The sequence below is a fragment of the Staurois parvus genome, unplaced genomic scaffold, assembly GCF_062004578.1.
Source record: "Staurois parvus isolate SC_StPar_1 unplaced genomic scaffold, SC_StPar_1.0 ptg000286l, whole genome shotgun sequence".
Lineage (NCBI taxonomy): Eukaryota > Metazoa > Chordata > Amphibia > Anura > Ranidae > Staurois > Staurois parvus.
In genome coordinates, this window is record NW_028318082.1 from 243,349 (window position 1) to 268,434 (window position 25,086).

At 41.0% G+C, this 25,086-nt stretch overlaps 1 protein-coding gene across 1 annotated transcript in view; it reads left to right on the top strand.

Annotated features, from left to right (window-relative positions):
- The window catches only part of RNF213 (ring finger protein 213), a 454,388-nt gene that overhangs the window by 224,695 nt on the left and 204,607 nt on the right, over positions 1 to 25,086 (top strand). Inside the window, exons 21-22 of the mRNA XM_089682127.1 lie at positions 16,003 to 16,220; positions 17,794 to 17,934. Of these exons, the coding sequence (XP_089538253.1) occupies positions 16,003 to 16,220; positions 17,794 to 17,934 (359 nt within the window). The remainder of the gene's footprint in view (positions 1 to 16,002; positions 16,221 to 17,793; positions 17,935 to 25,086) is intronic.

Sequence of the window (25,086 nt, forward strand, 5' to 3'; positions counted from 1 at the left end):
GTCATCTCAAGTGGTATAGTTATTTTGTGTAGGGAATGGGCTGTTCGCATGTAGGTAAAGTTTTCTTTGTCAGGGAGGTGGAATTTCTTCTGGAGAGTGGAAAAGGAGTCTAATTTGTGGTTTGTGTATAAGTCTTGAATATGAGATATGCCTCGATTCTCCCATTGTGTTAGATTTAGGGAGGGAGTGATGAAGTGTAAAGTGGAAATTGATGTAGGGATTCGTTTAGTATCTATATCTGACTGGTTGGAAGTTAAGAAGTCATACCACGCGTGTAAGGAGGCTTGTATACAAGGATGTTTGGGTAGGAGTGAGTTTGAGATGTTTGGGGTAGGAACAGCATTTTTGCAAGTGTGTGCGGTAGGTGTGGAGAAGTTTCCATGGCGGTCCAAGTTTTTTCATTAGTAGGATGCCACCAGAAAAAGAGCTGGTCTAGAAGGGTGGCATGGTAGTATGATTTTAAGTGTGGGAGACCGGCTCCTCCTCTAGAGGCTGGGCGTATTAGGAGGCTTGTAGTGCATCTAGGTTTCTTTGAGTTCCAGATGAATCTGGCTAATATTGCTTGGAGATTGGAAAAAATGGTGCTAGGAACAGGAATGGGGAGTGTGCAGAATATATAAAGTATTTTGGGTAGTATGCACATTTTTAAAGTTGCTACTCTACCCATTGTCGACAGAGTTGATGTACGTAGATTTTTAAGTTCTTGTGGGATGGTTTCGAGTAGCATTTTGTGGTTGGCAGCATATAGTTGGTTAGTTGTAGTGGTGAGTTTGATCCCCAAATAAGGGATGCTGTGTTGTTCCCAAGAGAAAGGGAAATGTTTAGTCAGTATATTCTTGATCTTAGCGGGTGTGTAAAGATTTAAGATAGAGGATTTGGGTTCATTGAGTTTATAGTAAGAGACTTCTGTGTAGTTATCGAGATATGTACATATTGATTGGAGCGATTTATAGGGATTAGTGATCATTAGGATGATATCGTCTGCATATAGGCTAATTTTGTGTTCTTTTTTAAGTTGAGTAATTCCCGTGAATGTTGGGTCATCTCTAAGTTTAGATGCTAACGGTTCGATGAGTAAAGTAAAAATTATGGGGGATAGGGGGCAGCCCTGTCTAGTGCCGTTGGATATGTAGAGGAGTTGTGAAAGTGTGCCGTTAGTTAGAACTTTGGCAGAAGGGTTGGAGTAGAGGGATAGGATTGCCGATAACATCCAGTCTGTAATTTCAAATTTTTGAAGTGTAAGTTTCATGAATTGCCAGTGAATTTGGTCAAATGCTTTTTCAGCATCTAGAGATAAGAATAAAAGAGGGTTGGCTAGTGGATTTAAGTTTGTGTAGGAGGGATATGATTCGTCTGGTTGCATCTGGTGCTTGTTGACAAGGGATAAATCTCACTTGGTCTGGGTGGATTAGTGTAGGTAGGTGGGGGAGCAATCTTTAGGCAATTATTTTGGCGTATAGTTTTATATCCTTGTTCAGTAGTGAGATTGGTCTGTAGTTCTGGACCAATTGGGGATCTTTACCCGGCTTTGGAATGGTTGTGATTATCGATTGTAGCATTTCGGTAGAGAATTCACCTGTAGAGGCAGCATGGTTGTATAGAACAGATAAATACGGTGTGAGATTGGATGTGAATATTTTGTAGAATTTGTTCGTGAAACCATCATTTCCTGGCGATTTGTTTAGAGGTAAGGTTTTTTTTATAGTTTTTTCTACTTCTACAGGAGAAATCAGTATGGAAAGAGATGTGAGTTGAGATGGTGTGAGACGAGGAAGATTGGTGGTAGCTAGGAAGTTTTGAATGGATATAGTCATCGGTTGGGTTGTGGTTGGGTCATCTTTAATATTATATAAATTTTGGTAATAGGTCGCGAAAGCATTGGCTATGTCTTGCGGGTTTGTAAGCGAGGTGTGTGTGGTTGGGTGTTGAATCGTGGGGATTTTAGATTTGAGCCATTTTTGTTTAATTATTTTCGTTAAGAGTGAGTTTGCTTTATTACCGAGTGCGTATAATTTGGATTTTATTTTTTGATGGTTAATGTCATATTTGTGGAGTAAAATAGTTTGCAGTTTGTTTCTGTCTAAGGTCAAGGCTGCGGATGTGGACGGATTCAGGCTTTTTTTTGTTGATTTCTTTGTTTAGTTTGATGGAGGTTAGTAGTTGATCGATTTGTTGGGATCGTTGCTTATTGATACGGGAGTTTAGTTGTATGAGGATACCTCTCACGTAAGCCTTGTAAGCAGGCCATATTGTGGTTATAGGAATGTCGGGAGTAGAATTAAATTCAAAAAATAAATTGTGGGCTTCTAACAGGTGTTTCTGGTTATCTGGGTTCTTCAGAATTGTAGAGTTTAGTCTCCAGATAGGCGGGATTGCTGAGCGTTGATTGTCGTCTAAGGATATGTTAATTGGAGTGTGGTCTGACCAGGTTATGGTACCAATTTTGGACGATATCACGTGTTGTAGTGTCCATTTGTCCGTGATGAAAAAATCAATTCTGGAGTAGGAAAGGTGAGAAGGGGAATAGTAGGTGTAGTCTCTCTCATTGCCATGCTGACATCTCCAGATGTCGTAAAGATCATGGTTGTGCAGAAAGTGGTTGAAATTTAGTTTAGGGGATCTTTTGTTGGAGGACGAGTCTAAAAGAGGATTGCCAATAACATTGAAGTCTCCGCCGATGAGGAGTCTGCCTTGCTTATGAGTTGAAATGATAGTGTATAGTTTATGGGAAAATTGCATATGGTTGTTGTTGGGGCCATAGATGTTTACTAGAGTGTAGAGAATGTCATTTATTTGGCAAACTAGGATATGATAGCGACCTTGGGGGTCAGCGATTTCTGAGATGTTTCGGAACTGAACAGAGTCCTTTATAGCTGTAATGACACCGTTTTTTTTTCTTGAGATTAGTAGCCATATACAGTTGCAAGAAAAAGTATGTGAACCCCTTGGGATTATGTGGAGTTTTGCATGAATTGGGCATAAAATGTGCTCTGAACGTCATCTAAGTCACAACAACAGAAGAACACAGTCTGCTGAACATAATACTACACAAACATTAGATGTTGCCATGGTTTAATTGCACATAACATGTAAACATTCACAGTGCAGGAAGGAAAAAGTATGTGAGGCCCTAGCTTAATGACTTCTCCCAGAGCTAATTGGAGCCAGGAGTGAGCCAACCTTGACTCCAATCAGTGTGATGATATTGGATGTGTTGCTGACAGCTGTCCTGCCCTTAAAAAACACACACCTGTTTTGGGTTTACTGGTTTCAAGAAGCACTGTCTGATGTGAACCATGCCTCGCAGAAAAAAGCTCTCAGAAGACCTACGATCAAGAATTGTTGACTTGCATTAAGCTGGAAAGGGTTACAAAAGTATCTCCAAAAGCCTTGATGTTCATGTGTCCACGGTAAGACAGACTGTCTACAAATGGAGAATGTTTAGCACTGTTGATACTCTCTCTAGGTGTGGTCGTCCTGTAAAAATGACTGCAAGAGCACAGCGCAGTATGCTGCATGAGGTAAAGAAGAATCCCAGAGTGTCAGCTGAAGACCTACAGAAATCTCTGGCACAAGCTAACATTTTTGTTGACACATCTACAATAAGGAAAACATTAAACAAGAATGGAGTACATGGGAGGACACCACGGAGGAAGCCATTGCTGTCCAAAAAGAATATTGCAGCACGTTTGAAGTTTGCAAAAGAGCACCTGGATGTTCCACAGCACTACTGGCAAAATATACTGTGGACAGATGAAACCAAGATTGAGTTGTTTGGGAAGAACACACAATACTATGTGTGGAGAAAAAAAAGGCACAGCACACCAACATCAAGACCTCATCCCCACTGTAAAACATGGCGGAGGGAGCATCATGGTTTGGGGCTGCTTTGCTGCCTCAGGGCCTGGACGGATTGTTGTCATTGATGGGAAAATTAATTCCAGAGTTTATCAAGACATTTTGCAGGAAAACGTACAACCATCTGTCCGCCAACTGAAGCTCTGCAGAGGATGGGTGATGCAACAGGACAATGACCCAAAGCATACAAGTATTCAACAAAACAATGGCTGCCACAGCACAGAATACGCCTTCTGGAGTGGCCCAGTCAGAGTCCTGACCTCAACCCGATTGAAATGCTGTGGCATGACCTTAAGAGAGCGATTCACACGAGACATCTCAAGAATATTGCTACACTGAAACAGTTTTGTGAAGAGGATTGGTCCAAAATTACTCCAGATCATTCTGCAGGTCTGATCTGCAACTACAGGAAACGTTTGGTTGAGGTTATTGCTGCCAAAGGAGGGTCAATCAGTTATTAAGTCCAAAGGTTCACATACTTTTTCCTCCCTGCACTGTGAACGTTTACATGTTATGTGCAATTAAACCATGGCAACATCTAATGTTTGTGTAGTATTATGTTCAGCAGACTGTGTTCTTCTATTGTTGTGACTTAGATGACGTTCAGAGCACATTTTATGCCCAATTCATGCAAAACTCCACGTAATCCCAAGGGGTTCATATACTTTTTCTTGCAACTGTAGATATGTGAGAATCGATGGAGTTGTAGCCTGGGGGTCTTGTTTGTAGCGAAGTGGGTTTCCTGTAAAAAGAGTATGTCGGCCTGAAACGTTTGGGTTTCTTTTTGAAGCATCGATCTTTTGAAGGGAGAATTTAAGCCACGTACATTAAGAGATATAATATTAATCATAATGTGAATCTCTTGATTGATGAACAGAATAGTTGAGTTGTTGTTTGAGAAAATCGCGGTTGAGTGAATGCGGCTGTGAGAGGGAGAATGTTATCGATTTTGCGGTGCAGACTGGGCTCGATCGAGGAGTTAGGGTGGGTATTCCACGATAATTCGTTGAAGGTGAATACTGAAGTATAGTTGATTGACTGGTGGTGCCAGGGGAGGAGAGGAAGGTGGAAGGAGATAAAAAAGAACTTGCGTAAAATGCAAGTGACCTGAGTAGCTCGATTTGCTACTTCAGAACTGGGGGGTTTGAACAGGCTTTGACCGTGAAGAAGGTCATGCCAAACATTTTTTTGTAACATGAACATTTTCGGAACATGGCCGATCGCCAGAAAATAGTAGAGTGGGTTATAACATCTGAGATGAAGTATTGGTGGTGTATAAAAGGTGTGCGCGTTGCCATTATTCTGCCTCCATATGTTGGTAGGTGTGGATTGCTGTGTGTCCACAGGTAGTATATTCCAAGCTTTAAGTAAATCTAGGCCCGCTTCGAGGGTTTTGATTGTGAAGACTGTACCATGTTGTTTCACGGTTAGTTTTGTGGGGAAACCCCATTAATAGCCTATGCCGTGGTTTCTTAAGGCTTTGGTAATAGTAATCATTTTTTTTCCGGTTAAGGAGCGTGGCCTTTGACAGGTCTGCGAATTGTCGGATATTTGCGTGTAATGGTGGGAGCGGAGGTGGGTTTCTGGCTGCCGACATAATTTTTTCTTTAATGTGGTAGAAGTGAATACGCGCCAGAACATCCCTTGGGATAGATGCTGACAGAAATGAAGGTTTAGATAGTCAGTGGGCTCGGTCTATAGCAAGCTCCATGTCAGAGAGAGATGGAATGAGGAGTTTTATATATTGCTGTATATAGGGTAGCAGTGCCTCATTAGTGACGCTTTCGGGAATACCTCTGAACTTGATATTGTTACGCCTTGATCGATCTTCCAGATCGGCTAGTTTCAAGTTAATTTGTTCGATGTCAGATGTGTGATCCGCATGTGTGTCAATCAGATTGTTATGCGCTATAATTAATTCTCCCATTCTGGACTCAATATGGAGTAATCTGTGTTCTTGTTGCTGAACCACGTTAGTAATTTTGGCTAGTGATTATGATATATCGCTATGCAGATTTTGTCTGAGCGATAAAAGCATGTTTTTCATGCATAACTCGGTAATAGGCTGATCTGACGCAGGGAATGCTTCTATTACTGGTAGGTCAGTGTTAAGCTGAGGTGATGGATGGCTGAGGGCCTGGTAGGCAGAAGACTGCTCGGGGTCAAGACGTGGCCTAGACTTGGCCGGGCTGCTTGTGGTGGGGGACATAGGGGGAGATGACTCACCAGGGTCCCCTGGATACAGCGGGTATTGCAGTCTGGGATCCGTCTGCTGGGCTGTGTGGTCCTTCTCATGGCTGCTGCTTCTTGTATTACTGCAGCCGGCGCCATCTTGGATTCCTGCTGTGACAGCAGGGAAGAATTTTGTTAATTTTCCCGGTTGTCCCGGGGTTTTTCTCCTGTGGGGCATAGCTGGGGAGGTCTGCGCACTCAGTCGGGTAATCGCTGTGGGATTTATATCCCTTGGGGCCGGTGTGAGCCACGCTCGTTCTGGCGGGTGGACGGAGCTGTCAGTGAAGCATGTCCATCCAAGAGCCGGCCGCGCATGCGCCCCCCTATTTGTAAATTTTAAATTGCGCCTTTTTGGGAAATGGCAAAAATCAAACATACGCAAAAATTTCTCTCAAAATCTAGAGGTTTTTGTTTTTCATGTGCAGGTTTCAGAATTTGTAAAAGACATCCCCCCCAAACCATATATTTTCTAAAAGCACCTGACCAGTAATATAAAAAAGAAAGTGCTCCTGAGTTTTTTAGGCCCCACAATAGTTGCACAAATGTTTATCAAATTGCTATTTTCACTAAGCAAACACTAAAATCCTTATCTGCACGCATAAACACAACATAACTTACAAAATTCCTGCTAAATTCCTACTAAGTCCTCATTCAATTGGGTGTGCTAAAGTGTATACCCATGGAGGGCTGTGTTTACCCACACAGGGATGCACAGGTGTTCTGTGCGTCCCTGTCAGTTGGGACGCAGCGGCTGTAAGGATAGATCTAACGCAGACAGTGTGAGTTCAGGAACATTCGCTCACATGGATATCAAATTGGGAGCAGTGGCTGTGTCCATGTATCTGCTCCATCCCAATTGTTGTGGATGGGACTGCCTGCACAGGAATGCACAGGGGTGTTTACATGCTGGACTTGCAAAGTTGATCTGACTTGTAGCTATGCCATCCACCAAACACTACACATTCAAGTCAATGGGGAAGCACCACAAACACCCTGCAGCCTTGTACAATGCATGCGATTGTGGTGCATTTGTCTGCATAAATGGTGTTAAAACAGATGGTGAGGAGGTGTCTCATTGCTTCCTCACTACCTGTCAGTAGGCTCTGGAGTGTAGCCTCGAGCTTCAGAAGTAAGGGAGATTTAGACGCATGTGTGGTGGAAAACTAACACTACACATCACTCTGAACACACTATCCCCACTGTGAAACGTGGTGGCAGCATAATGTTGTGGGGATGGTTTTCTTCAGCAGGGACAAGGAAGCTGGTCAGAGTTGATGGAAAGATGGATGGAGCCAAATACAGGGCAATCTTAGACGAAAACTTGTTAGTCTGAAAAAAACTTGAGACTGGGGCGGAGGTTCACCCTCCAGCTGGACAACAATCCTAAAAAAAAACAGCCAGAGCTACAATGGAATGGTTTACATCAAAACGTATTCATTTGTTAAATACAAACCAAATAATTTTCTTGCACTAGCAAAATCAGAAAGTAAATAAAGACTGCTGCATCCACTACACATCTAGATACTAGATGGAAAACCACTACTTGAAAAAAGGGGGTGTGCTGTCTCCTAAAAATTCCAAAGTGCAATTGTGCATACAATATCAACCCATATTATTATAGAAAAAAAAGATAATGTGAGCTCAATATATGCAATAATCTAAATAAATATAAAAATAACAGCACAAATAATGTTGTGTCAAAACATCATACTCAACTTTCCAAAAAAGTATATAAATAAATAAACCTAGAAGAGTATATATCCGTGCAGATGGACAAATGTGTGTGTATAGACAATAATAAGCTAGATGCCTAAATATGTCAAAAACACGCAAACGTAAAATGTTTATGTGATATAACCCAGTACTCCACTCTCAAAATAGAAAAAACATTATAAAAGTGTATGTGCGTACAGATGGACAAATGTACATACGGACAAAAATTAAATGAACAAGCATAAATATTGCAAACAAAGTTGAAGATGAATAAAGCAATCAAATGTGCAAAATGTCCGTACAGATGAATAAGTATCCTGGTGAACAGTCCAAAATAAGGATGGAAAATCCCAAAGGAAAAGAAGATACACTTAAAAGTGTAAGATGGAGAGCATTCAGTGCTTCAGGAATAGAGGGTGCCAAGAAATCACACCACCCATATGTAAGGTGAACTCCTTACCAGAGACACTGATCCCACATAGAGACCATGAAGCGCCTTGCCGTTCCACAGCACAGAATATTCAGACACACCCCTCTATTTGGATACAATCCTGTGTAAGTGTGCTCAGCACAGAGGAGTTAAACAAGAAGGGACCACCATAGTGCAGTATGTTAAAACCAAGGGTTTTTTAATATGGTAATGTACATACAATAAAAAGACAATCACAAGCATATAACAAACGATGAGCTTCACTGGATTCCGCTAGCGTACATAATAGCGTCACGTGTTTGGCCCTGCACTAACGCGTTTCACTGTAAACCACATCTTCAGAGGATAGAGGCTCCATATGTAAAAGAGGAATCCTATCTTTTTTATAGTAAAGAATTACAGGAGATCCTCTCCTCTGAGGAGGAGGAACAAAGAAATAAAAAAAAAAAAAAGTATAGCAAGGATGACGCGGATTATAATAAACAGCTTGTATTTAAATGGCAGCAGGATCTAGTGCAAGATCCCCTACCTAGAGACAATCAGGTTTTAACTGCACCATTCCAGGTTGAAGGGGTTAACAATGAAACTATTCTTCCAGTCCACCTAATCACAGCAGGAACTGGATTAAAAAATCTCCAGGTCAATATACTCCCCAGGGTAGGCCCAATGAAAATGGGGTGAGATGTTCACACAACAACGGTAGTTATAGATCTCCTAGACCTACATTAAATAGGAATTCTGGACAATATAGACCGTATTATTCCCCTAGAGAGAAACATTCAGTTGACTATATGGGTAATTGTTCTCACTCATCCACATTTGAACGCGGAGAACCTATTCTGTACAATCGGTATGATCCATTGGAAGATGATAGAGAAGAATATGGTGGTGATTATTCCTACCATTCCCAGGGTGGATACCATAGTGCACAGCCACCTAGAGGAGGGAGTAACTATTGGAATGTCCCTTTAAAAGGAAAACCAAATAACAATATTTTTTTAGGAAATCCATTAGGATTTGCAAAAAACATAAGAAGAGAGGACGTAGGGAAAGTGGAAAGAAACAGCAAGTAAACGAAAAAAAGTAAACTGTCAGGGTATTTTTAATCTGAGCAACACTGAATTGTCTACTTCTGAACTTAATACTCTTAACAAAGGTCAGAAGTTTGCTCTAATTCAGAATCTCAATAAGTCGCAGACCTTCATCGATGTTAACAAATTTGTGCATAAATTAAACATTTAAATATATTTTCTTTCTAATCAGTCATGATCCTGTAAATAGGACAAACGGCGTGGTACATACTGGTCTTAGTAGTGTTTCCTTGTTTAACCCTCCAGGTAATTTATCTGCTAATCTCGTGGTATTTAAAGATATGGTTCTTAAAGACCTAGATAGGATGTATATAAAAAATAAACGAAACAATGAGATACAGTTGGGTATTAAATCTTTGTGATAGAAAAAATTTGGTTGTGCGCCCCGTAGATAAAGGGGGCGGCATAGTTTTGATGAATAAGGATGATTATCTTAAGGAAATGGATAACATATCTGATACCACTACATATCAGAATTTAAAGAAGAATCCTACCTTTTCTTACAAAAGGCAGATAGAAAGAATGATCAAAACTGGCTTTATGGGAGTGATTTGACAAGAAGGAAAAAAAGTTTTCTTGTTCCTGTAGCTCCCAGAATTCCTGTGTTATACAGGTGAAACTCGAAAAATTAGAATATCGTGCAAAAGTTCATTTATTTCAGTAATGCAACTTAAAAGGTGAAACTAATATATGAGATGGACTCCTTACATGCAAAGCAAGATAGTTCAAGCTGTGATTTGTCATAATTGTGGTGATTACAGCTCATGAAAACCCCAAATCCACAATCTCAGAAAATTAGAATATTGTGAAAAGGTGCAATAATCTCGGCTCAAAGTGTCCCACGCTAATCAGCTAATTAAGCCATAACACCTGCAAAGGGTTCCTGAGCCTTTAAATGGTCTCTTAGTTTGGTTCAGTAGGAATCACAATCATGGGAAAGACAGCTGACCTGACAGTTGTGCAGAAAACCATCATTGACACCCTCCATAAGAAGGGAAATCCATAAAAGGTAATTGCAAAAGAAGTTGGATGTTCCCAAAGTGCTGTATCAAAGCACATTAATAGAAAGTTATGTGGAAGGGAAAAGTGTGGAAGAAAAAGGTGCACAAGCAGCAGGGATGACCACAGCCTGGAGAGGATTGTCGGGAAAAGGCCATTCAAAAGTGTTGGGGACTTTCACAAGGAGTGGACTGAGGCTGGAGTCAGTGCATCAAGAGCCACCACACACAGACGGATCCTAGACATGGGCTTCAAATGTCGTATTCCTCTTGTCAAGCCGCTCCTGAACAACAAACAACGTCAGAAGCATCTTACTTGGGCTAAAGAAAAACAGACCTGGTCTGTTGCTCAGTGGTCCAAAGTCCTCTTTTCTGATGAGAACAACTTTTGCATCTCATTTGGAAACCAAGGACCCAGAGTATGGAGGAAGAATGGAGAGGCACACACTGCAAGATGCTTGAAGTCCAGTGTGAAGTTTCCACAGTCTGTGTTGATTTGGAGAGCCACATCATCTGCTGGTGTTGGTCCACTGTGCTTCATTAAGTCCAGGGTCAACGCAGCCATCTACCAGGAGATTTTGGTGCACTTCATGCTACCTTCTGCAGACGAGCTTTATGGGGATGCTGACTTCATTTTCCAGCAGGACTTGGCACCTGCCCACACTGCCAAAAGCACCAAAATCTGGTTCAATGACCATGGGATTACTGTGCTTGATTAGCCAGCAAACTCGCCTGACCTGAACCCCATAGAGAATCTATGGGGCATTGCCAAGAGAAAGGTGAGAGACATGAGACCGAACAATGCAGAAGAGCTGAAGGCCGCTATTGAAGCATCCTGGTCTTCCATAACACCTCAGCAGTGCCACAGGCTGATAGCTTCCATGCCACGCAGCATTGAGGCAGTAATTGCTTCAAAAGGGGCCCAAACCAAGTACTGAGTACATATGCATGCTTATACTTTTCAGAGGTCCGATATTGTTCTATGTACAATCCTTGTTTTATTGATTGCATGTAATATTCTAATTTTCTGAGATTGTGGATTTGGGGTTTTCATGAGCTGTAAGCCATAATCATCACAATTATGACAAATCACGGCTTGAACTATCTTGCTTTGCATGTAATGAGTCTATCTCATATATTAGTTTCACTTTTTAAATTGCATTACTGAAATAAATTAACTTTTGCACGATATTCTAATTTTTCGAGTTTCACCTGTACATATTACCTAAGGTACATAAAAATTTAGAACATCAACCTGGGCGACCAGTCGTGAGTATTAATTCAGTATCCCCACGAGTTGGTAAATACATTGATTTTTTTCTTCAATTTTTGGTAAATGGCACTCCCTTCTATTTAAAGAACACCACTCAATGAATTACAGAATCTGATGTGTGATGATGACACCTTGCTTGTTACAGCCGATGTGTCATTATTATACACGGTTATTCCCCGTGATAAAGGTTTAGCTGTGGCTAAATATGATCTAAATTGTGACCAATCACTCCCTGCTAATCAGATTCAATTTATTTTAACACTGTTAGAATTCGCCATGACTCATAACTACTAGTATGCAGAGAAATGTTATCTACAATGTAAAGGCATAGCGATGGGAGCTAAATTTCCCCCAGCCTCGCCAATTTATTCATGGCAAGGTGGGAGGAATAGGCTATTTATGGCGTGCCAGAGGATAAGTTACTCCTTACATTCATTCATCGAATGTCTTAATTCTAATGATTGGGGTATTAAATTACTTATGAATATAGTTCAAGTATTTATTTTCTTGATCTTTAGATATTTAAACATGGTGGTAAGTTATTTTAAACAAATTGATCAAAATGGTTATATTTCGAGTGATAGTTGCCATCATCCATCATTGATGGGTGCTATCCCTAAGGAACAGTTCCAGAGGATGCAGGGGAATTGCTTCTATGGGGATGACTATCTTTCACAAGCTGCCTTTATTAAAAGATCGGTTTATCCATAATGGTTATTCAGATATAGCCTTGGAAGAGGAGATCCAAAAAGTTTATGATCTCGATCGAAATTCCCTTTTAATATCCAAAACTAAAAATACTCATGAGAAGAGTAAATTTGAGTGGTCCTTTTTCACCAGTTTTTCTAGTCAACACAACATGTTAAAAAAGCTACTTCAGAAACACTGGGGGACACTAAGAAGTGACAGGGTGCTAGGGCAAGTGATACCTGAGAGACCGAATATGACTTTTAGAAAAGCCCCGACCTTGCGACATAAGATCTCCTTCAAGGCTTGAGAAAAAGTCCAGGAAGTGACGAAACGCGTTGGACACGTGACGCCTGACGCACTCACACAAACTGGAAGTGCGGTCGAGGCCATTTTGAAAGTGGGAGCATGCTGGTTTTCCATACCAAGAACTACACCTGTATTGTGCTGAGCATTGGAAGCTGAGTTTCTTCAATTTTAATGTAAGAAATAGTATTAAAGGTTTATATTTTATTACATACCGCTGATTATGTCCCCTTTACTCTAAGAGGATATGGAAGAGTGGGAACAGGAGGAGTAGGAAGTTTGAAGAGTGCCACTATCCATTTGTATAAAGCCTGTCATTTATTTATAAGGTTTTTGAGGTTCACGAGGATTTTGAAAATGCTACTCTGGATAATCTACAAATCAATTTGGAAATATTTGCAGAGACATTTGGAACTATAATTTTTTGGGACATTTTATTTTATATTTATAATTTTTTGGTTTGGATATAATTTTTATATTTATTTTGGTAGATGTATGTGCTTGGGTTATGAATATATTGTTTGAGTATATTGGGGATATGTATGGATATCTATGTATTTTTGTTTTTATTACATTTTTTGATAATGTTTTTGTTCCTAATCCTCATAATCACTTTTTCAGGTGACCTTTTTATGTTTTGGGTTGTTTCTTTGCAGATATTGTTTCTTTGTAGATATTTTTTTGATTGGTTAGCCTGCAGTTTCCCCTTCCTGGACTGTATTTAAGAGAGCAATGGATGTCCTGTGTTATGCCTCTATCCTCTGAAGAAGCTGTTTACAGTGAAACGCGTTAGCACAGGGCCAAACCTATGACACTATTCTGCACACTGGCGGAATCCTTTAAAATTTATTGTTTGTTATATGCTTCTGATTGTCTTTTTATTGTCAGTACATTACCATATCAAAAGCCCTTGGTTTTAACATACTGCACTATGGTGGTCCCTTTTTGTTTAACTCCTCTGTGCTGAGCACACTTACACAGGATCATATCCAAATGGAGTGGTGTGTCTGAATATTTTGTGCTGTGGGACAGCAAGGCGCTTCATGGTCTCTTTGTGGGATCAGTGTCTTTGCTAAGGAGTTCACCCTATATATGGGTGGTGTAATTTCTTGGCACCCTCTATTCCTGTAGGACTGAATGCTCTCCATCTTACACTTTTAAGTGTATCTTCTTTTCCTTTGGGATTTTCCATCCTTATTTTGGACTGTTCACCAGGATACTTATTTATCTGTCCGGACATTTTGCACATTTGATTGCTTTATTCATCTTCAACTTTGTTTGCAATTTTTATGCTTGTTCATTTAACTTTTGTCCGTATGTACATTTGTCCATCTGTATGCATATACACTTTTATAATTTTTTTTCTATTTTGAGAGTGAAGTACTGGGTTATATCACATAAGTCTTTTAAGTTTGCATGTTTTTGACATATTTAGGCATCTAGCTTATTATTGTCCATACTCACATTTGTCCATCTGTACGGATATATACTCCACTAGGTTATTTATTTATTTTTTGAAAGTTGAGTATGGTGTTTTGACACAACCTTATTTGTGATGTTATTTTTATATTTATTTAGATTATTGTATAGATTGAGCTCACATTATCTATTTTCTCTATAATAATATGGTTTGATATTGTATGCACAATTGCACTTTGGAGTTTTTAGGAGACAGCGCACCCCCTTTTTTTTTCCAAGTAAATATTTATGTGTTAGAATGGCCCAACCTTGGGCAATTACAATGGTGTAACATGTTGGTGTCGGATGGACCGAAACATGATATTTCAGATGAGCGTGGGAGCCATTCAATGGTATCAATTCCTTCATCCTCCAGGAACTGCCGGCATACTCGCCACATGAGGCCTGGCATTGTCATGCACCAGGAGGAACCCAGGACCCACTGCACCAGCATGGGGTCTAACAATGGGTTCAAGGATTTCATCCCAATACCTAATGGCAGTCAGGGTGCCAATGTCTAGCCTGTAATGGTTTGTGCGTCCCTCCATGGATATACCTCCACAGACCATCACTGACCCACCGCCAAAACAGACATGCTGAACGATGTTACAGGCAGCATCATGTTCTCCACGGCTTCTCCAGACCCTTTCACGGCTGTCACATGTGCTCAGGGTGAACTTGCTCTCATCTGTGAAAAGCACAGGACGCCAGTGGCGGACCTGCCAATTCCGGTGTTCAATGGCAAATGCCAATCTATGGTGCTAGGCAATGAGCACAGGGCCCACTAGAGGATGTCAGGCCCTCAGGTCACCCTCATGAAGTCTGTTTTTGACTGTTTGGTCAGAGACATTCACACCAGTGGTCTGCTGGAGGTCATTTTGTAGGGCTCTGGCAGTGCTCATCCTTTTCCTCCTTACACAAAGGAGCAGATGCCGGTCCTGCTAATGGGTTAAGTACCTTCTACGGCCCTGTCCAGCTCTCCTAGAGTAACTGCCTGTCTCCTGGAATCTCCTCCATGCTCTTGATACTCTGCTGGGAGACACAGCAAACCTTCTGGCAGTGGCACGTATTAATAAGCCATTTTGGATGAGTTGGACTGCCTGTGCAACCTCTATATGGTCCAGGTGATGCCTCATGCTGCCAGTATTGACACTGACCCTAGCCAAGTGAAAAACAGAAAAGATGAGTAGGGAAAAAATCTCAGTGGCCTCCACCTGTAAAGCCATTCCTGTTTTGGGGGTCATACCACTGTTGCCTATCTAGTGCACCTATTGTTAATTCCATTAAAACCATAAGAGCTGAAACTGATTAACGACTCCCTCAGCTACTTAGCTGACCAGATCAATATTTCAGGAGTTTAATTGACTTGATGCTATACTCTGATTAAAAAGTGTTTTTTGAGCTGTGTGTGTGTGTATACCTTTTTATTAATATTATAATTCAGTTAGATAGACATTGTACCAATAGCCTCGTAGTCTTATCTCAGTTTTCCTGCAGTAATAGTTGCAGTCTGTCCAGTTATGAATGATTGCAGTCTAATAATCAACAGAGTTTGACTGCACTGCCAGTGCATTCCATAATACTGCAGACCTTGTCAGATACACCCCCTTGCTTTCTCAGCTCTACTGTACAATTCTGTGACACCTGTGATTAGATGTGTGGCTGTGACTAACATATTCTAGCATAGAATACTAGAATAGAGGGGCAGGAAGTGCATTTGCACTAAATGAAAAAGGTATTTTCAAAACATTTCAGCCAATATCAGTTAAAAATCATGACATTTGAAGAAACAAGACTATAAGGTGCAAAAAAGAGCGTGACTTTTGTTGGGGTTTAAAATCCTTATCATGCATAAATAAGTGTAATTTAACCTAATAATAATAATACTGTTTATCAAAAAGTATATAATTTTTTTTGTTTATTGATTTCACTAATGGATTCATATTTCTCATTTAGATGTCAATGAGCTGAAAGTGTTTGTTGACTTGGCCTCCATTTCCGCTGGAGAGAATGATATGGATGTAGACCGTGTTGCATGCTTCCATGACGCAGTGCTGGGGTATTCACCATTGTTGTATGACTTGAAACCTACATTTAACTTTGACAGCTTTATGGAATGCCTCAAAAAATTATGGAATGCCTTAAAAAGTGATCCAAAACTTCCAGAAAAGTTGGTAAGTTAGCTGAGTATATTTTGTAACATTAATTGCTTTGGTTTATACATAATAGAGATAAGTTGGATGTAAATAGCATTATTATTGTGTGTTAAGTTTTTTTAACTACTTGCCCTCCTGAGGATTACCCCCCTTCCTGACCACGTTACTTTAACTGACAATTGCACGGCCAGCAACGCTGCACCCAAATGAAATTTGCATCCTTTTTTCCTCATGAATAGAGCTTTCCTTTGGTGGTATTTGATTGCCTGTGCGTTTTTTATTTTTGCAAAACATTTTGAGTTAAAAAAAACTAAATTTTTTACTTTTTTCCTATTAAACATGTCCAGTAAAAAAAATTAAAAAATCTAATTTTATCATAAATTTAGGCCAAAATGTATTCTGCTACATTTCTTTGCTAAAATAAAATCCCAATACGTGTAAACTAATTGGTTTAAATGAAAGTGTGTTTACAAATGGCAGTATATATACTGGGATTTATTTTTTATTTTTACTAGTAATGGCGGCTATCAGCGACTTGTAGCGGGACTGCGACAGACATTCTGACACTGGGGGAACTGACCTGGTGTCACGGACATCCCCAGTGACACCAATACAGTGATCAGTGCTAATAAAAAGCACTGACACTGTACTAATGGCACTGGGCAGGAAGGGGTTAACATGCGGGGCAATCAAAGCTTTAACTCTGTGCTGTGTGCCGTTTTACAAAGTGTGCTTTGCATGGCTGTGCAGGAGCTGACAGGGGAGAGATGCTTGGCAATCACCGTGCGCCAGCGAGTAATCACTGGCCGCACACCTCCTACCTCAAGATGCAAAGTCACGTATATATACGCGATTTTGCGCACAGCTGCCGCCTTGTATCAGTATTTTTGTTATGGGGTGGTGCTAAAGCGGTTAAAAATGTGTTTTAGTGTATCATTTTTAATTTTGTGTGTATAGAAGGGAAGCCATATTTGCACATTGTTCTTGGAATGTAGTACCCTACTCTACCCAAAAATAAAAAAAAGAGTAATTTTGACTTACATGGGAATTCCAAATCTTGGAGTACAATACAGGACACAGGTTGAGTATTCATAGACCCTACGTTTTAGGCTCATACCCTCAGCTAACTGGACTCTGGTAAAGCTTTTAAGGACATGGCGTCTGGGTATTCCGCCTATAACCTTACCACACTCATTGAATCCTCAGTGATGGGTCTCTTCCCCCTTATGGAGAAATCACTCTTAAGTAGTTTATTATTCTTATTCAGATTCTTCAGTCAACTCTTCAATCAACACTTTACACCCTCAGCCCGATTACATACAAGAACCACAGCTGTGCCCATGATTAGCTGTGAGAAGCAGGCCCACTGAAAGCAATGTGGTGCAGCTGGCTTTTGCAGCTAATCTCTCCCACTTGCATGTAATTGCTCATGCAACGATCACATTCGAGTTATCAGCCCTGAACGCAGATTAGGCTTTGTTCAAAGTGACACTGTCTCCTTATCTAAATATAGGTATACTGGTTTTCTGTGAATTTGTTTTTATTCACTTTTCTCACATATTCTACCTTTTTTATTTGTTTTCCATTTTAGAGAGACTCTGCCCGTCATATAGAATGGTTGAAGACTGTAAAAGAGAGCCATGGCTCAGTGGAACTGTCATCTCTGTCCCTGGCAACAACTATCAACAAAAAGGGAATCTACATCATCAGAGCACCCAAGGACAGCAAAAAGGTAGTTGCTGTGATTTGAGGTTGTTCAGAGCCATTGATAAATTAATTTGCTTAGCAGGAAACATTTCCAGAGATTGAAACCAATTCTTAGTATTGTAGTTAAATGATCACAAAATTACCTTTGTGACCTTGTCTCCACAGGCCCACCTCTAAGAGAAGGTCTGCCCTAGACAAGAAGCCTGTTTATACTCACTTTTCTGGTGGCCCTTGTTTTAAAATGCCACCACTTCAGTGTTCTCTACCTACTGTAGCTATTTCAACCTTTCTGGTGGGTCATATACAAGTTACCTCCACCACTGTTTCTCCTACTGGTTTGCACATCCTGTAGTGACATACAAGCTGGCAGGTGAAACTACTGCATGCTGGGGGAGTATAACAATAATACCTAAACAAGGGGGAAGTGGGTTGGCAAAACATAATCACAACCCAAGAACAACTAATGAGGATATAATGCGCGGACATATAAAACTAAGAGGCATGTACGCAAATGCTAGAAGTCTAGCTAACAAAATGGAAGAACTGAAGCTGCTGATGCACCAGGAGGGTTTTGACCTTGTGGGAATATTAGATAATTTGTTTGACAGCTCACATGACTGGCTGGAAAATATCCAGGGTATTCCTTATATTGGAGGGAGAGCAGAAGAGGAGGAGGGGTATGCCTGTCTATCAAGAATGATTTGCTTGTGAACATGAGGGTCGACATTCCAAATGGGGAAAGGGGGAGGTGGAGTACCTGTGGGTGGAGCTTCAAAGTGAAGAAATAAGCGGGAAATTAATAGCGGCGGTATGCTACAGGCCCCCTACCTGGAAGGATGAGGAGGAGTTGGATCTCCTGTCACAGGTAGAAGTGGCAGCAAGGCAGGGCAATGTCATTATTATGGGGGACTTAAACTATCCAGATAATGACTGGGCAGAAGGAACAGCAAACTAATTTAAGGTGTGTAATTTCTTAAATGTCCTACAGGACAACTTCATGTGCCAATTGGTGGATACCCAACTAGAAAGAATGCATTACTAGATCTAGTAATTACAAATAAAACAGATCTGGTCACAGATGTGGGATAGCTTGGGAACCCGCGATCATAGGATAATTACATTCGGCATAAATCATGGGAAAATGAGGCACATGGGTAATACAAGAACACTTAATTTCAAAGGAGCCAAATTTCCTAAACTGCATGCAATATATTAAATGGGACCCAATCCTTGAAACGTTGAAACGGAGGAAAAATAGGAGTACTTTAGAAATACATTAAATAGAGGTATTAGCCAGTGTATCCCAATAGGCAACAAAAATAAAACAGCTAAGATTAAACCAGGGTGGCTGAACTTGAAGAACAAACAAGGGCGCACTCTCATCGTGCATTACCATGGTATAACACGTATTTTTTAAATGAAAATATATACTAACAAACCAATGTGATAAAAGGCAGTAAAAGTGGTCCACAAGGACAATCACAATACATCTGTGTCTAATGATACAGATGGGCTAACGTGTTTCAGGAGCTAAACCCCCATCATCCATCCTCCTTCTGACATTTCACTAGTATATAAGCTTGTGGCCAGCAGGCACATCTCTAGCTCTGAGGAAGGGGGTTTAGCTCCCGAAACACGTTAGCCTATCTGCATCATTAGACACAGATGTATTGTGACTGTCCTTGTGGACCACTTTTACTGCCTTTTATCACGTTGGTTTGTGAATATATATCCTCTTTTCATTTAATAAATACGTGTTATACCATGGTAATGCATGATGAGAGTGTGCCCTTGTTTGTTCTTTTCCACTAGTGGTCAGATTCCCCGATCTTAAAAGGGCAGCACCTCTTCGGTTGGCATTTTGGCATCGCCTTGGTTGTATGAAGACTGGAGCGCTGGTTTCGTTTGTTCATCTTTTTGGCTGAACTTTAGCATTAAAAAGTAATATTAAAGAGAAAAAAATGGCCTTTAAAAAAAATATAAGGCAGAGGGGTCATTGACAGCATTCCGACACTCCAAGGAATACAATAAAAAAAATGTAAGTACACAATAAGGATGGCTAAGATAGATCATGAGAAACACATAGTGGAGGAGAGTTAAAGAAAATATCCCCAAAAATTCTTGAAATATATTAATAGTAAAAAAGCAAGGCCAGAACATATTGGCCCAGTAAAGGATGATGAAGGGAAGTTGGTCACAAATGACAAGGAAAAGGCAACTGTAATAAAAGCATTCTTCTCAGTTTTTACTAAGGAAAAGGAGAGGTATTGTAGTTAAGATTACATCATTAATGACACACCAGAGAATGCACCCTCCTGGCCTACAGAAGATGGTATCCGAAAAAGACTTGAAAAGCTTAACTCAAATAAATCACCAGAACCAGATGACTTACACCTGAGAGTCCTCAAAAGAATTCAGATTATTGCCAGGCCATTATTCCCAATTTTTGTATACTGCATACTAACAGGAATAGTACCAGCTGATTGGCGAAGGGCCAACGTGGTACCAATATGTAAAAAATGGCAGAGATACATTCCTGGAATCTACAGGGCAGTCAGTCTAACATCAGTATGAAAACTATTGGAGGGGATGATAAAGGACTGCATCCAAGATTGAAAACAGCATCATTAGTAGTAATCGGCATGGCTTTTTGAAAGGTCGCGCTTGCCAACCAACCTGTTAACATTTTATGAGGAGGTGAGCGGCCATCAGGTTGAAGGAAGTGCAGTGGGTGTGGTGTGCTTGAATTTTGCTAAAGCATTCAATACAATTCCCCATAAATGCTTGATTTACAAACTGAGGTCTGTAGGCATGGACTAGAGGGTTTATAAATGGATAGAAAACTGGTTACAGGGGCGCGTCCAAAGGGTGGTGATAAAAGTATTTATTCAGACTGGTCTGGAGTGGTAAGTGGGCTACCCCAGGGCTCAGTCCTGAGACCAATTGTTTAAAATTTTTTCATAAATGATAGTGTTTGCTGATGATACGTAGTATGATATAAGTAGGACAATGACGTCGCAGTAGGATATAAAAACCTTACAAGAAGACCTGAATACAATTAAGGAATGGCCAAAACTTGGCAGATGAGGTTTACTGTTGAAAAATGTAAAGTAATGCACTTGGGGCAAAAAATCTTAATGCAAGTTACATGGTAGGGGGAGAACATCTGGGGAAATCGAGGATGGAAAAGGATCTGTGGCCATAGTAGATGACAGACTCAGCAATGCCATGCAATGGCAGGCTGCAGCAAGCAAAGCTAACAGAATATTAGCATGCATAAAAAGGGTACTTGCTGTAGAGATAAAATGATATTCCTGCCACTTTACAACACTCTGGTTTGACCCCACTGGAGTTCTGGTCTGTTATGGACCACCTGGTGTACTCTAGCAGTCCACAGGACAGGATTCCCCAGTCCGCTTGTTCACCAGAGCCCCTGATGGTGGGGATGGGCTTGGAGCGGACAGTGACCAGGTCGCGGCCCCTGAGTACACCCACCTGAGGTAGAGGAATCACCAGAGGTAATGACAGGTAGAGAGCCTGACGTGAAGAGGCAGGCAGGTCTGGAGAGTAGCAGCTAATCCGTGCGGGTCGGATGGATGGCTGAGCAATAGCGTGGTCAAACGGGCCAGGTCGGTAACAGAGGGGTCAGCGTAGTACAAGGCAGCAGGCTGAAGAATAGTCAGGTCACTCGCCGGGGTCGATACCAGTAGTTCAGATCAGGTAGGGATATCCAAAAGAGAGGTCGAACTTAGCCAGGGGTCAGAGCAGGAGAAGTCAGCAGGGGTCAGGTCCAGGCAGGTCAGCAACGAATCTCAAACAACAGCAATACAGGAACACAGGAACAAGATCAGACCATATGGCAACTTGTGTCTGTGCAGGGCTGGTTAAGTAACCCACCCTGCACCTGACAGGCGCAGCCTATGTCCTAGTGCCTGCCCAGCACCGTCATAGGCGACGGGTGCGCCTGGGTCCTAGTGCCCTGCTGCCCGCATGTCTTGACAGACACCTACGCATGTGCAGACCCATGCGTCGCGATGGTCCCTGACATGGTCAGTAGTCCTCAGAAAGGATGTGCTAGAACTGGAGTGAGTAGAGAGAAGGCAACAAAGTTAATAAGGGGCCTGGGGGGCCTCCGTAATAAGCAAAGCTACACACATGAAACTTATTCTCCCTGAAGAAGAGACTCTTGAGAATAGATATGATAGCAATATACAAATACCTCAATGGTGATTCTGCCGTAAGGAATCAACGGTTGTGTCTCAGGGAGAAGATATGCGGCCATTCAATGAAATTGGAGGAGAAGTGGTTTAGCCTCAGACTGCGTAGGGGGATTTTCACTGTCAGGGCGGTAAGGATGTGGAACTCACTTCCACAATCGGTGGTGTTGGCAGGAAGTATTGATAGTTTATATAAAAAAAACTTTTAGATGGGCATCTTAGTGAACACAATATGCAAGGATATAGGATATGAGTTTTTGACATGAACACAGGCACACTGACACAGGTTGAACTGGATGGACTATTGTCTTTATTCATCCTTACCAACTATGTATCAGGAGGAGCAGGTTTTACCACACCAAGAAGTGTGAAAAAGCTGTAGGGACAGGAGAGCAGTGAAGAATTAGTGTTTCAAGACATGGATCACCAGAAAGGTAATTATGGATTGGCTTTTTTATTGGGAAATTTATGCTAAAAAGACACTTGTATTACATTGGAAAAATCCAGAACATCTCCACAAAATAATTTGACTATACTTGGTCTGTGTGGGCATCATCACCATCAACAGAGACAGAACAGAAGCGAGGGAGGATTTTGTGCGGGGGCAGGGACAGTTTGCAGAGGACTGGAGGAAACAGCCATTCTAATCCATATGGCGGCGCTGCCCAGCAGGCATAGGTCACTGCTGCCCATTTTGCTGTTCCACAGCACTCTGCAGTGTGGCTTTTAACATATCTGCCACTGAAAGCTTTGTTGTGGTCTGCAGTCTCTCCCTGCGGTGTATCAGTTACAAACAAAAATGTGTTATGTGATTTCTCTGCATATGTACCATAGAGCTCAGTGGAAGCAGCAGTTAAGTGAGACAAGTCGGCAGCAAAATGCCCCACACTTGTTCCCCATTTTCCACATACTTCCCCACAACATTCACTTGCTGCATCTGCTGCAATATCAGGGGTTGCTAGTGACAGATAGGGAAGTCTCACAAGAGCTTTCAGAGGTTCAATGGGCCATATTTCTCAAGTTTCCTTCAATCCAACCTTCACACCTGTCCTAATGTTTGTAGCTTATTCTGGTTCTCTGGTTAGCTGGACCTCCTCTACAAAATGTCTAATGTTTGCTGCAAGGTATGTCTTGCTTTGTATCTCAAAGTTTGCAGCATATTCAGGTGCTCCTACACTAAATGGCCATACAGTGTTTCAACAACTAGACATCAAATGCCAAATCTCTAATTGTTGCTGCAGGATAAATCCTGCTTTGGGTCTTAAAATTTGCAACCAGTTCTCTTCCCAGGCACTGTAAATGTGCCAGAAAATGTTTCCGCAGCTTGACCTCTGTTGGCAAATTTAAGTTTGCTGGTATATCCCACATTTAAGTGGATAAGGTACATCCCACATTGCACTTCTAACTGTGCTGTGGAACTCAAAAATATTGGTTGTTATCTCTCGAATAATACACTCTAATATTGCAAGATAAAACCTGCCTTATCTTTCCTGCTTATATTGTGCCCTTCCAAGCTTCATACATACTGTCTAGCCACTGTATGTTTGTGGCTATTATCAAATAATATGCTCAGATGTTTATTTCAACATAAGATAAAACCGGTCTTATTTTTCCCTCTTAATTTCGGTCTTCACAAGCCACTGTAAAATATTTGTGGCTCTTGTCTCTTAATTAATACAATGTTTATTTTAAAATAAAAGCTGCTTTTTAAATTCCTCTTATATTGTGGCCTTGCCAATCTACTTACATACCGTGAAGCCACTGAATGATATGTGTGGCAATTGTCTCTCAGATTATACGATCTAAATTCTTTTGCAAGATAAAACCTGCCTTGTTTTCCTGCTTATATTGCGGCCTTATGAACCTGCCTGCATGCCGTCTAGTTACTGCCATGGCCAAAAATACTGACATCCCTGTATTTCTATCAGATAATGCACCACTTCACCCAGAACATAGTTGCAAGTACAAATGTTTAGGCATTCTCATGTTTATTTCTTTTGTTTGTATTGGTATGACACAATAAGTAAAGAAACAAAAAGCCAAACACAAACTAAGCTATAGCTCATTAACATACAACGCAGGAGGGCATTTTATTTATTTGTAACCTGTTTTTCTTTGTTAGGACAGACAGTATTGAAATCTAGTTTAATGAAAAACTGTGCAAACATAAAGCAGGGAGAGCATGTATGGATTTTTATGGAAGCAAAACGCACCTAAAAGGTAGCCAGGAAATAGGTATATATAATTTTTTTTTTTTTTAATTTGGCTGCAAAAGTGTAAATACCCTTTAAAGACAAAACTGATTGTTACTCCTATTAATGGCTGGTCAACAACCTCTCGAGGCACTCAGACATGAGACCATCCCTTGATCAGTCTAAAAACTACGGCACTCAAAATCAAAATTTTTTTCCATGTCCTTGTTGCTGATCTCTTACCTTCACTGAAATATGTCATTCTACTTCTGGTTCACTCAGTAGTTGCTCTGTAATAGGCTGATGATTTTCAAATAAAACCGTTAATCCCATGTACTTTCCTGTTTGTAAGAGCGGTGGCTGCAGTGTCTCCTTTTCCCCCCAGCCACTGGTCTTGGCACAGCCCTTCAGTAGTTTTTTCTCCAGGAAGCAGTGATGTATTTCCGTCCATGCTCACTGTAGTGGGCAGGAATCAGACTCCCTGTCTGCACCTCCCACTGAGGCAGTGTTCTGAGAATGACTGCCCAGGACACTCTGGGTCTGCCCCATCTCCCATAACTTCATCTAGGAGCCTCTGCACCTCCTCCACTAGTAGCAGTGTATATACTGTACATACAGATCTATTTGCAGAGAAGGAGGCACTGATTTTTAACAGGTACAGGGCAAAGTGATCTGGAAGCAGCATTATCCAAAATGTCTTCTCTACTACCAGCTGCAGCCTCACAGTCATTGGCATATTGATATCTAATTTCTGTCTCAGTCTCCTGT